Source organism: Podarcis muralis, chromosome 1 (assembly GCF_964188315.1).
Source record: "Podarcis muralis chromosome 1, rPodMur119.hap1.1, whole genome shotgun sequence".
Lineage (NCBI taxonomy): Eukaryota > Metazoa > Chordata > Lepidosauria > Squamata > Lacertidae > Podarcis > Podarcis muralis.
This window is the reverse complement of record NC_135655.1, coordinates 30936382-30950665: the sequence shown is the minus strand read 5'-3', so window position 1 is coordinate 30950665 and position 14284 is coordinate 30936382. Positions and strand designations below refer to the sequence as shown.

General features: G+C 46.1%; 1 protein-coding gene across 2 annotated transcripts; it reads left to right on the top strand.

Moving 5' to 3' along the window:
- The first annotated feature begins 260 nt into the window (after window positions 1–260).
- BATF (basic leucine zipper ATF-like transcription factor) lies at window positions 261–9091 on the top strand. 2 transcript variants are annotated; one of them, XM_028719341.2, is made up of 3 exons: window positions 261–608; window positions 3150–3254; window positions 8474–9091. In XM_028719341.2, exons 1-3 carry the CDS (start codon window positions 543–545, stop codon window positions 8681–8683), a joined length of 381 nt encoding a protein of 126 aa, XP_028575174.1. In that variant the 5' UTR covers window positions 261–542; the 3' UTR covers window positions 8684–9091. The 2 variants fall into 2 exon arrangements, with proteins under 2 accessions (XP_028575174.1, XP_077781616.1); XM_077925490.1 differs by lacking the exons at window positions 261–608; window positions 3150–3254 and adding an exon at window positions 3747–5302.
- Window positions 9092–14284: the final 5193 nt, after the last annotated feature.

Below are 14284 nucleotides of genomic sequence, written 5' to 3'. Positions count from 1 at the left end.
AAAAACAGCAATTTGGGGGTCTGCCAAGTAAAAAGCCACTTTGTGGGTGTCAGGAATTTTACTTTTTGAAATATGGCAACCCTATCTTTATACTTAACAGACTTTATTGTTTCTCCTCCTCTTCTGAGGTTTGCAATGTAGCCGAAACCGCTTTTTCTCTTCTTCTAACTGCCTTAAGTTATGCGGGTTTTTTTTCTTTTCAGACTATTTTGATTTTCCCAAAGGTTTTCTCTCTCTCTCTCTCTCTCTCATTACTTTTGATCTTCGGAGTTTCCGCCCACGTGACTTTCAGTTGAGTCCCTTGCAGCTTCCGAGAAACCACAGCAGCTAAGCTCTAAAGAGAGGGAACTATCAGAGTGAGCTGCAGACTCTAAAAGGACAGGAATGTAGACACTGGGAGAGTGTCAAAGAAAGTGACCAAGAAGCCAGAAGGAGAGGGAAAGGAGGAAAGAGGAAAAGTCGAAAGTAAAGGAGGGAGAGAATCAGCAAGGACCTCCAGGAAGCAAGAAAGGAAAGACCACAGGCAGGGGGAGCTGTAAGCCATGCCCCATAGCTCTGACAGCAGCGACTCCAGCAGCTACAGCCAGTCCTCTTCATCCAGCAAACAGGTACAGTTTGGTCAATTCCTCTTGAGTTAATTTTATGGCCGTCTCTCTTTTTTTCTAGCAGGGCTCCTGTGCCTTGAGCACAAAACACAGAAATTCAACAGATGCAGCATCTCCTAGCATGGAGAAAACTTTGCCTATAGGATTTCTGCCTGTTTATGCTTAAAGGCACCAGAACAACTCAATAAATTATTATTATTATTAATAATAATAATAATAATAATAATAATAATAATTTATTATTTGTACCCCGCCCATCTGGCTGGGTTTCCCCAGCCACTCTAGGCGGCTTCCACAGGGACCAAAAATACACTAAAATGTCACACATTAAAAACTTCCCTGAACAGGGCTGCCTTAAGATGTCTTCTGAATGTCAGGTAGTTGTTATCGCTTTGACATCTGATGGGAGGGCGTTCCACAGGGCAGGCGCCACTACCGAGAAGGCCCTCTGCCTGGTTCCCTGTAGCTTTGCTTCTCGCAATGAGGGAACCGCCAGAAGGCCCTCGGCGCTGGACCTCAGCGTCCGGGCAGAATGATGGGGGTGGAGGCGCTCCTTCAGGTATACAGGACCGAGGCCGTTTAGGGCTTTAAAGGTCAGCACCAACACTTTGAATTGTGCTTGGAAACATACTGGGAGCCAATGTAGGTCTTTCAGGACCGGTGTTATGTGGTCTCCACGGCCGCCCCCAGTCACCAGTCTAGCTGCCGCATTCTGGATTAGTTGTAGTTTCCGGGTCACCTTCAAAGGTAGCCCCAAGTATGGGCTCCAATTGATACCGTCTTGCCACTTTGCGAAACACTTCGGTTCATTTCGTGTGCTGAAATAGAGAGGAACAGAATGAATGAGAAACGTTCAGCGCTGTTGGGATTTTGGTAGGACTTTGAAGGAACTGATGTAGGGACAAACCCAGGAAAATGCTATTCAGAAAAGCTAAACCAATGATAAGAAGCTAGGCAATAGGCTAATACGAAACAGTTAAAGTTACAGCAGTGCAGGGACCGAATGAGGAAGCTTGGTGATACTCTTGCAGAAAAGCATCACAAGTGTCATTGATGGCTATCGGAGCAGAATAACTGTTTACAGATAGTCAAAACAAAAAAAATTCCTTCCAGTAGCACCTTAAAGACCAACTAAGTTAGTTCTTGGTATGAGCTTTCGTGTGCATGCGATAGTTGGTCTGTAAGGTGCTACTGGAAGGAATTTTTTTTGTTTTGACTATGGCAGACCAACACGGCTACCTATCTGTAACTGTTTACAGATAGGTGGCATAAAATGACCTCATCTGCTTGGCACTGCTCAAGCCTCTGCTGGATTGTGCCATTCTCCCTGGGTTGAAGTCACGGTCCCAAAAAAGAAGAAACGTTGGAGGTCATAGAATTGTAGAGATGGAAGGGACCCCATGGGTCATCTAGTCCAACCCCCTGTGATGCAGCAATCCTGCCCATAGCTATCCCTGGGTGGGCTTGAACTACCAACCTTCTGGTTAGCAGCCAGGTGTGCTGATCCATTTTGGTCCTCTCAAGAAAACGTTGAAAGAGTTAAGATGCCGCCAGCACCACAACCACCCAAGATGGGATAAGTTTTAAAATCCTAATATGGAGACCAGATATTTACTTTGCTAGGAACAGGTCCTTAAAACTTGAACAAATCTGTGCAAAGAGTTCATAGACTCATATACTAAAGGAAGTAGGAACCCTACAAGAATTGTTAAACACAACACAGTAAGAGATTATCCAAGGAAGGCATGAAATTACATCATTGGACATGATGTAATTTTTTAAAAAGTGAGGCAAAGGCATGTGGACAAAGACATGGGTGAATCGGTTTTTTTATCTTAACATTTATATCCCTCCCTGCTTCCTTCATGAAACCCAAGGCAGCATACGTATGATTCCCAGGTAGTCCATCACCTATTGAGAGACACTAAGCAGGCCTAAACTGGCGTAGCTTTGTAAGCTGGTAGTCTCTTGTGCCTTCACGCTATATCCTAGGACCATAGCTAGGCTGGGATTGGTAGGTTGGGGGACTTTTACATAAAACCCAATACTGCAGTTCAGGAATGGGGGATTTGCGGCTCTTCAGATACAGTTGGACTACGGCTCCCATCAGCCCCAGCCAACATGGCCAATGGTGAGGAATGATGGGATTTGTAGTCCAGCAACATCTGGAGGTCATCCTTCCCTGCTCTAGTTAACTGAATGTAAGATGAACACCCCAACTGTTTTGTACTGAGAGTTCCAAAAGGGTAGTTGCTCATCTCTGATGTCTCATGTAATTAACATGCTGGCTCTCCTGATCCTTAGATGCACTTACTTCTCCTGCATTAGGAATTGGGGCAAATTTGGGGGAGGGGAGGGTCCTCCATCAAGCTGATAATTAATCTGCCATGGAGACAACGGAGGAGGAGAGAGAATTGCTGAGAAAAACGCTTCCTTCTGCTTTCTATCCCAAGATTGCCATTCTATGCAAGATCCTTACATGTACAGATGTTAAGATGGTATTCCTGTTGTCATACCTTGTACTGCGTGATTCCCCTCACCCAGGAATCTTCGGATGATATGAGAAAAGTACAAAGAAGAGAAAAGAATCGCATTGCAGCCCAGAAGAGCCGACAGAAACAGACACAGAAAGCAGATACCCTCCACATGGTAAGAACTTCCATCCCCTACCCACCAGGATTTCTCTGGTATTAGCCCTGTTTCGTGCAGGTGGGGTGATAAAATTGTTCCTGGACTGTACCACCACAGACTGCAGGTGGGCAATTGTGTGGCTGGGTGTGCCTTTTTGTAAAGGCTCCTTTCATATAATTCAATATTCATTTTTTCGTTGCTTTAGCAATCTGCCATATAGGGCCCTCACAGGAAAAGAAAGGCTCTCTCTTCTTGATTTATGGGAGTCTAGCAGGCAAATCAGCAGAACCTTTCTCCCTTAGTATAGTTCCCCCGCTTGTTCCTATATCAGCAAGGATGTCAACTCATTTTAATACTTTTATGCACTTAATAACACAGATACCACAAATTATCCAGAGCATACACCCTGAATCCCATGGTATACTGTATATGCATTGAGGTGAGCATATGCATCCCTATACCTTCCACAGTACTGCAATGCTAGTACAGTGGTACCTCAGGTTACATACGCTTCAGGTTACAGACTCCGCTAACCCAGAAATAGTGCTTCAGGTTAAGAACTTTACTTCAGGATGAGAACAGAAATCGCGCAGCAGCGGCACGGCAGCAGCGGGAGGCCCCATTAGCTAAAGTGGTGCTTCAGGTTAAGAACAGTTTCAGGTTAAGAATGGACCTCTGGAACGAATTAAGTACTTAACCCGAGATACCACTGTATTGAGCACTGGTTAAAAGTAAGAAGCAATCACACATATCGAATGTTATATCTGCATGTAGAAACCAAGATACAGTATAATGGAGAAAAATTCTCACCTAGCCTTCTCTCTGATATGCTAGTTTTATGTGGGCAAGTAGTTTTTCTTTTTCACCAGAAAGCATCCAAGCATGCAATTCCCCACCTGCTGTGGTGCATTCCAAGTACAGATCTAGTCCGCTTGTTGCTCTTCTTTTCTGTCTGAACTAGGCCCGTGACTCAGCTCTGCACCAGATCACTCACATTTATGGCCAATGTCTTTTGTTTGTGGCTCCAGAACTGCTGAAACTGGCCACAGTTGCAAACACAACTGCTTCTGCTGTGGGAAAAGCAGTATCTGCACAACAAGAGCAGCACCTTGTCTGAAGATAAAAGAGCAAATGGGGAAGAGCCATAGCTCAGTAGCACAGCACACAATTTACACCCAAAAGGTCCCAGGCATCTCTAAGGAGGGCTGAAAAAGACCCTTGCCTGAACCCTAGAAATCTGCTGCCAGCCAGTGTCGACAATAGCATAATGCAGAATCCAATGAGGCTGCCTTTGGAAAGATATTTTCAGCAGTACAGTGGTACCTCGGGTTAAGTACTTAATTCGTTCCGGAGGTCTGTTCTTAACCTGAAACTGTTCTTAACCTGAAGCACCACTTTAGCTAATGGGGCTCCTGCTGCTGCCGCGCCGCTGGAGCCCGATTTCTGTTCTCATCCTGAAGCAAAGTTCTTAACCTGAAGCACTATTTCTGGGTTAGCAGAATCTGTAACCTGAAGTGTATGTAACCTGAGGTAGCACTGTATGCCATGCCGCCAATCTTAATTGCAAACAGGATTTTAAAGGAGAGCCAGCCTTGTTCTCTGTACAAAATGTTTCCCCGTGTTTTTGCACCTACAAGGAGAGAGAAGCTCCCCTCCCCTTTATCTTCTGGTGAATTTCCCCATTGCGTTGCCGCTTTCCCCAGCTGCTGAAAGAAACAAGTGAGACTTTCCTTCTAGGCCAGTAGCAGGTTTCCTGTGGCAGGTGGTTTTTCTGCTTCTAGATGGCAGTTGTTGACCTCCCCACCCCCACTCCGTCTCCTTGAGGCCTGAGCCGCACGCTCTCTCGGGTCAGGATGTCTGTGGCCGAGGAAATACGCGTGTATGAAAAGGGCTTGGTGACAGGCAGTGGGAACCTACAGGCGGCGGAGGATACACTGCTGTCATTTCTCATAAGTCGCCGGCTGGGGAGAGAGTGCGGCCGAGGACTGAAAATGTCATCCGCTATCAGCACGGGGCTGGGTTCTCTGCTTGGGTTTGCCCAGAACATGAGTTTCCAGGAAGAAAACGTCAGTCAATCAGCCTGGAAACTCTAGAGTAGCTAGCGAAAAAAGGCTATGAACCCCACCCACACAGACCCTTTCCCACTACCACTTCTTAGATACAGTACTGCAGTCAAAAACAGAGGCCAGCTCCTTTTTATTTATTTTTTAAATCCTGCTGGATTGCTCCAGCTGCTCTGGGTGGCTTCCAACAAAATATAAAGGAACATGGCAAAACATCAAACGTTAAAAGCTTCCTGAAATAGGGCTGCCTTCACTTGTCTACAAAAAGTTGAACAATTGCTTATCTCTTTGTTTATCTGATGGGGTGCCACCACAGAGGCCTTGTTCTCTGTAACTTCCCTTCTTGCATTGAGAGGGAATTGCCACAAGGCCCTCGGAGCTGGACCCCAGTGTCCAGGCTGAACGATGCGGGTGGAGATGCTCCTTCAGGTATACTGGGCCAAGGTTGTTTAGGGCTTTAAAGCTCAGCACCAACACTTTGAATTGTGCTTGGAAAGCCCACTCCGCCCCCCGCCCCCACTTTTGGGGCCTAGCAGATGGGAGAGGTTTCTAACTGAAAACTATATCTTTAAAGCAAAAAAAAAAAAAAAATTTTAATTATGATGCTTCTTGCTGTGGATCTCTTCTTTCTACAAATGTACCTAAGACCTATTTTGCATGTTATAAAAGGGCTCCAGGCAATGTACCTTGCAGAAAGCCATACTTTTTCTAGAACGTAATATTATATTTCTATCCTGCCTTTTGTATAAGTAGCTCAAGGGGGCACACTCTTTTCTCCTCCCCATTTTTATCCTCACAACAACCTAATGAGGCTTAAGTTAGGCTGAGAGACAGGGATTGGTGCATGGTCACCAGTGGGAATCACCAAGTCTCCCAGGTCCTAGATGGACTCTCTAACCTAGTGATGTCCAAACTTGGCCCACCAGTGGTTTTGGGACTACATTTCCTATCATCCCTGACCACTGGTCCTGTTAGCTAGGGATGATGTGAGTTGTAGTCCCCAAACAGCTGGAGGGCCAAGTTTGGCCATCACTGCTCTAGAACCAGAGGGTCCTATCCTGTGGTGCTCCCTTTAGTGCCTCTCCCGAAGCAGAAGTCTCTTTTCCTCCTCGACAGCCTGGATGTTCTCAACATGAGTGGTTGTTGAGAGGCACCAAATAAGCAAGGCTATTGCAATTGGTACAGCAGGCACAAAAAATAATAATTAAGTGGCCTGCAAAGGCCCTCAGCAATTTTCAAGTGGTCTACAGAAAACAAAGTTGGGGAAACCACTGCCCTGTACCACACCGGCTCACCTGATGTGTGTATTCACATGGAAACCCATAGCATGACCCCCAAGTTCTGTACACATCTGCATGGGCCACAGTTCTCTGTTGCAATTCCTGTGACTTTGGTGACTGAAAAAAACAAGTGTCACTACAATTGTGGGAATTGGCAACCGCAAACCTCAGAGATCATCACTTCATCTGTTGTGGAGAAAATAATTACTGGATGCCCTCCCTCCTCCTTTTCAACTTCTAGCTCTGAAGAACAGAAGCAAATTGAGTTGCACAGGAGTAGCTGGGAATACACCTCCCTGCCAGGAAAGATGAAAGGAAATAATTCTGGTAAATCTAGACAGGGCTGGAAGGCAGCTAAATTATTGCCTCCCTCTCCTTTCTCTTTCAGGGCCAAACTAGACTTGACATTAAATGTGTCTTTGCTTTTAACTTTTTAAATGCAAATAACACTAGTTGGGGGAGGAAGTGATAATTATCTGGATCTTATGGGGGGTATTTAACCATTTCCTCCCCTGCTGCAGTTCTGAGGAAAATCCCTCCTCTGAAGCTAGTATTTGCATTAAAAGGAAATTCCCCCATTGGGGCCTTAAGAGATGAAGAAAGGGATTGCTTATCCTGCTCACAGGACATAGCAGGATGCAAGCTAAAACCTCTTTCTCCCTTGACTTGCAAGTATCAACCTGTGTTTTTCATAATGCCCACTGTTAAAAGATACAGCTAGTTTCCTGAACTGTCCTAAACTCATAATTAACTAACCACCCTCCACCCGTGGCTGATCCTGGGGTCCTAAAATTTGAGCAGCACCTTGCACAGTGCAAAAATTCAGTGCCTCTCCGCCTCTCGTGCTGCACTCTAAATCACCACCTCTGTCCTCCACCTTATAGTGAGACCCTGCTTTCTTTTGTTGATATCCCCAATGTATCATTTCCCTGCCCTTTCTCACTTTTACTAGCATGTTGGAACCTTGTTTACTCATTCAGGTTTCACACTGATAATGGTAATCCATCGATCTATTAAAACAGGGCTATATACAGTTCCTTGACAGGACTTCAAAATAGAGGCCTGCATAAGGGCTCATTGTCCCTTACTAGGGCTGTACAGGATTCCCTGGGGAAAGTTACATGCTTTAAATCAGGGGTAGCCAACTCCCAAGAGACTGTGATCTACTGACAGTTAAAAACTTGCAGTGATCTACCCCCTTTTTTGAGGTTCTGGTCTAAGTTGTTGAGATTTTTTAGGGAGGAGGAAAGCCCCATTTTTAGGGGTTCAGCCAGATCCGCTCCACTTCCCAGTGGGGAGGAGTTGCGGTGGACCGCGTGGCCATCCACTCCCCACCGGGGACGGGGGACTTTGTCCCCCATTGCCCAGGGGATCCCGGCCATGTCAGAGCCTGGCTAGCCAATCCGCTGGCCAGGAGGGCATGGCCGGGGCAGTTTAAACGGAGGAGCGAGCCGGACGACTTCCTCTTGGACCGGACTTCCTGCGCAGCGGGCAGAAGTCAGATATAGTTGAGTCCAATCAATGCCTAAGCCAATACCGCTCTCATTCTGTAATTCAATAAAGTTGTGGCCAAATATGCCCAATAACATAAAATTAATATCTGTGTCCTGGTGTGAGTTATTTCCCAATGAGGGGGTGCCTGAGGGGTCTTGATACGCAATAGATCACGATCTACCTGTTGGACATGCCTGCTTTAAATGTAATATAATTTTATGGTGTGGATGCAACTTCCTTCTTTCATCCTCTTTTACCTCAGTTTTTCCTCGCCATGTCACCTACATAAAATTAGGCCAAGGCCTGCATTTGGCCCTTCAGCCAGTGGACTGCCCCCATTTTCTTTCTCCACGGTGGGCCTGTAGTTTCTAACTGATTCCCTCCCCCCTTTTCTTTAAAGGAAAGTCAAGACTTGGAGAGGCAGAATGCCGCTTTGCGCCGGGAGATCAAGCAACTGTCAGATGAACTGAAACACTTCTCTGCCATGCTGACTTCCCACGAGACTCACTGCTCCATCCTCCATACGCAGCCCCCAGCACCCACCGAAGTGCTTTTCACGCCACTCCCCTTTCCCCAGACCCACATCAGTGCCCCATGTTTCCAGCACTGAGAGCAACTTCTAGGACTGGGAAAAGTTTGCAGAATCCATGCCTGGACAGAAGGAGGAGGAGGAGAGATATACTTCACCACTATGGACCATTTAGGGGGTGGTATTCCCATATATCTGTTGGCAGGTGCTGTTCTGAATAAGGAGTAAAATGTCAGTAGGATTTGGCCTTTGTGAAGAACCTGTGACATGCTAGACTCACCTGCAGGGTATTGTGTGTGTGTGATTTAATGTACAGTAACCGCTATCAGTACTGTTCTGTTGTTTGCACTGATCTTCTTATCACAGAGCCTTGTACGATAAGCCATGTTCTGTTGTAAAATGTATACTAGTGGTTCTGTGGACACAGAGAACAAAAGGTGTTGTTCCATTATTTTTTTAAATAAAGATCTCTTTTATATATATACGGTATATATATATAAGTTTAATGTTTTATTTTTAAAACCTGGCCTGACCTTCCCCTGCAGAGTTAAGAAACGACGAGACAAGGAAAACTGGGCAAGGAAGCCACTGTGAATTGTTGCTGCATATTCAGGACAAAATACATGTTCTACACAATGAACAATGCTGTGCTTGGGGTTTTGTTTGCTAAACAGCAGCCACAGAGGAGACCAAGGCGGACTAAGACTGCAGTGGTGGTCAGGGAATTTAACCCTCTGTCCCAGCCATGGTCCTCATCCAAATTCCTCACCCACAGCTGCTATTTGCCCTGGGAGGAAGTCATTCTGAGGCTGCTTCCAGATTGTCACTACTTTGCAGGTGGGATTTAAGCATATGCTGGCAAATTTAGGGTTGTATAGTGAAAGTGGACTTGAACTCCTCCAACCACAAGCCCACTTCCAAAAATATCAAACTTTCTGTGGTAACTTGCGACAGGGAAATGCACTAGCAGGTTTGGGGTGGCAATTGAGTGGTGCATCGTGTACCGTATTTTTTGCACCATAACACTCACTTTTTTCCTCCTAAAAAGTAAGGGGAAATGTCTGTGCGTGTTATGGAGGGAATGCCTACGGGTGGCATGCCTACGGATTTCCCTCCTCTAAAAACTACGTGCGTGTTATGGTCGGGTGCGTGTTACAGAGCGAAAAATACGGTAATAACCTTCCTCCAAACAAGCAGACACCCCGAAAAGTTTTTGCAAATAAATCAGGACAAACGCTCAGTAAAAAGGTGGTCTACTCTGGTGGATAGAAAATCTGGTCCTGAAAAATGTTGTAATAGTTATGCAATACACAGAGGCAGTGAGCTGTGTAGTTACATTGCTAATTGGTTTGGGAGGTACAGTACAGCGAAGCTATGGCACAAATTCCATAAAGCCAGGCATAATCTGTTCTGTCTTTTGAAATAATTACATAGAAACACCAAAGTTGAAGTATTTCCTGTTAGCTCTAGGACTGAACCTTCCCCCCTCTGATGGGAGCTACTGTCCAGTCCTCCATATAGCTGCAATGGAGAACTTGAGGCTGCATCTCTGCACATTAAAGATAGCTTCCATTGAGAAAATTGGGCCTGATAAATACTAGTTAAAACTTGTGTTAGAGAAAATGGGTGTAGACATGATTTTTGTTGGGGGGAGGCAGGACTTTGTGGGGGGGGCAGAACCATCATGATTGGTCACTTAGTTAAGCACTTCTATTGTTTAACTTGATGGGGGGTGGCTGCCACTCCCTGCCCCCCCCCCCCTATGCTCATGTTAGGGAAGGTGGGGGAGAAAGTGAGAAGGCTGCAAAATTCCTGATGCTTGCTTGTGTGCTTTAAGCAGCTGCTCCCATTCCCTATCTTACTAGTTTTCCCAGTGATTTTTCTGATCTGAGGAGGATTTGAGGCTGTGGTAATTCTCAGCTGCAACATTCTTCAGTAGAATAACATCCACACTGTGTCTTTTTGTCCAGAAACGGTCTTGTGTGAGAAGCTTTGATAAACAGAGAACATATTGTTCTCCTGCTGTGGAGCAAATACTATTGTTGCATAAAAAAACTGTGCTTGGGTTGCCATAATTCCCATACGGAATACAAAAATGGCAACTTTGGGCATAACTAAAAAAAAAAGCTCCTATCACCAGGGTTTTCCCTCCACACCCAACCCAGTGATCTCTCATTTGCCTTGCATAAAAAGGTAAAGGTACCCCTGCCCGTATGGGCCAGTCGTGACCGACTCTAGGGTTTGCGCACTCATCTCGCTCTAGAAGCCAGGAGCTGGCACTGTCCGAAGACACTTCCGGGTCACGTGGCCAGCGTGACTAAGCTGCACTGGCGAGCCAGCACCAGCGCCGCTCACGGAAACGCCGTTTACCTTCCCGCTAAGTAAGCGTAAGCTCACCCCGCCGCGGGGATTCGAACCGCCGACCTTACGATCAGCAAGTCCTAGGCACTGAGGTTTTACTCACAGTGCCACCCGCATCGTAGATATGAAAAGCAGGGGTGGATCTCTCTAAGGCTCTCTAACTGGCCCTCAAAGACTCTCTCCAGGCCACGGCCCCTTCCCAGCTGCACCGCCTACCAAATTTGCTTTGCACACACCCCTCCAGTGCTTTCCCCTATTTCGTCCTTGAACTCTGATCGGTCCTCTTGCTCCCTTCGAAGGGGAACAGAGAGGGGTGTGTAGACACTGACTAGCCTACTGTAAAAAGGTAAAATTTGCATTCATTGCTCTGCCCTCTTGAGGCTCTGGCCCCACTCACCCCTGGCATGTGGCCCCAAGAACATTGCCCAGAAGGGAATGTGGCCCCTAGCTAAAATATACAGTATTCCCCACATCTGCCGAGAATCATGGGGGCAAGTGGGGATGGAAAGCCCCATGAAATGTCCCTTGGACCTTTGAAATACCCATTTATAGTAGTGGGAGGGGAACTATAAGGCACTCATACAAAAACTACTAGTGGGAAGTCATGCCTAAAAATAATTTTTTAAAAAGATACTTCAGGTGGGCATATTAGGAAGCTGCCTAATTTGGTCCATCTTGCAAAGTATTGTATATATTGACTGACAGCCGGTGACTTGCTAGGATTTCAGACAGGAGTCTTTCTCAGTCCTACCTGAAGTTTGTTTCTTTGCTTATTTCAAATCTATGCTTCCAGGTGCCGTAAGAAGGCTGCAGAGATAGTGCAGGACAGTACGCACCCCGGAAATTATCTCTTTCAGCTTCTGCCTTCTGGAAGAAGGTACAGGGTTATAAAGACTAGGACTAGCCGCCTGAGAAGCAGTTTCTATTCAAATGCGATTTCGGTTTTAAACGCAGTGTAAAGTAGTCTCTATGGGAGTATATTGAATTTAATTATGGGGTATCAGAGTTTTTAGGGGGCTAAACAGGCTGGGATAGCTGGGAAAGCAGGCTTGTTGGTTGTTCAATGTCTGATGTAGATTTGTTCAATTTTGTTGTTCTGTATGGGGCAATGACAATAAAGATTATCGTAATGTATCGTATTTATATATAAAAAATAATATACCACTGTAGCCTCCAAGCAATGTAAGGATTGAATCTAGAACCTCTTACATTGAAAGTATGTATTGTTGTTGTTGTTGTTTAGTCGTTTAGTCGTGTCCGACTCTTCGTGACCCCATGGACCAGAGCACGCCAGGCACCTCTGTCCTCCACTGCCTCCCGCAGTTTGGTCAGGCTCATGCTGGTAGCTTCGAGAACACTATCCAACCATCTCGTCCTCTGTCGTCCCCTTCTCCTTGTGCCCTCCATCTTTCCCAACATCAGGGTCTTTTCCAGGGAGTCTTCTCTTCTCATGAGGTGGCCAAAGTATTGGAGCCTCAGCTTCAGGATCTGTCCTTCCAGTGAGCACTCAAGGCTGATTTCCTTAAGAATGGATAAGTTTGACCTTCTTGCAGTCCATGGGACTCTCAAGAGTCTCCTCCAGCACCATAATTCAAAAGCATCAATTCTTCAGCGATCAGCCTTCTTTATGGTCCAGCTCTCACTTCCATACATCACTACTGGGAAAACTATAGCTTTAACTATACGGACCTTTGTTGGCAAGGTGATGTCTCTGCTTTTTAAGATGCTGTCTAGGTTTGTCATTGCTTTTCTCCCAAGAAGCAGGCGCCTTTTAATTTACACCACTATTAGTGATGGCCCCTCCCCCTATTCTGAGGCAAGTATTCCTTGTGGGATTAGAAGCCAGAGATCAGAATTAAGAATTTAAGAAGAGCATGCTGGATCAGGACTACGGCCATTTAGTCCAGCATCCTCGAAGTGGCCAGCCAGAGGCCTGTGCGAAACCTGCAAGCAGGACTTGAGCGCAACAACCCTCTCCCCTCTGGCAGCTGCCAGCAACTGGTATTCAGAATTCGTAAGGCGAGGTCTTGTATAGTAAGCAATGCTCATACTGAACGAAGAGGCTGTTGCCATGTCATTGTGTGATGCCAGGAGGCCAAGTATCGGGAGATCAGATGGATTTGAACTTCAAGTCAATGGAGTAAAGCAAGCAAGCATACAACAAGCTGCAAAACCCAGGAGACTGGTCAGTGTGAGAATAAAGGTAGAGGAAATGTAAAGAAGGAGCAAAACTAGGTACAAAAGGAGGTTAATTTACCTGCTGGAGGAGAAAGTTTGGAATCTGTGTCAACAGTTGGAGGAAGAAGTTGAGGAGGACTAGAGGAAGACCCTACTGCATGGCTCTTTAAAGTTTTAAATAGTGTCTTGGTTTTTCTCAGATGGTAATAAACAATGCTTTAGCGTATCATTTGTCCAGCATAACCAAATATGAGTTTTTCCATCTTTGAGAGATGACCAACCTGGCCGCAACCAATAAGCAAATTACAGGCGTTTGCAATCAAGGGTAGCATTATCCCTTTCAAACACAGAAGAAAAGCACAGTTTAGGATCTTATCCTAACCAGGTTCTCTAGACTAGAGAATAAGTTCCCCTGATTCCAGGATGACCAGCTTTCAAGTAAGCATAGTACAAAATGCAGCATTTGTTGCAAATGCTGACATCTATTGGCCCTAAGGAAAACTGCAGCATTAACAACTAGAGCAGTGTTTCCCAACCTTTTTTGGGCAAAGGCACACTTGTTTGATGAAAAAAATCTCGAGGCACACCACCATTACAGCCCCGTGACGTCAGCGCGCAGCGTCACGCCGGGAGGGACGCACGAAAGTGTAACTTTCAATTTTTCCCCCTCCCCCTTGCCGGGGAACCTCCAAGCTTTGGGGGTGGGGGGGGGGAGGAGGCAGCAAAGCGAGGGACTGAGGGACTCCTCCAACGACAAGGGTTGGGGAAGAAGAGAAAGAGCTATTCCGCTCCAGTCACGGGAGGGGAATATGTACTGGCCCAACTGGTGTGCGGTCTTCGGAAAGCGGGGTGCGGGAAGGAAGCCTAGGCTCGGGGTCATAGAATCATAGAATCATAGAGTTGGAAGAGACCACAAGGGCCATCGAGTCCAACCCCCTGCCAAGCAGGAAACACCATCTGAGCACTCCTGACATATGGTTGTCAAGCCTCTGCTTAAAGACCTCCAAAGAAGGAGACTCCACCACACTCCTTGGCAGCAAATTCCACTGTCGAACAGCTCTTACTGTCAGGAAGTTCTTCCTAATGTTTAGGTGGAATCTTCTTTCTCGTAGTTTGGATCCATTGCTCCGTGTCCGCTTCTCT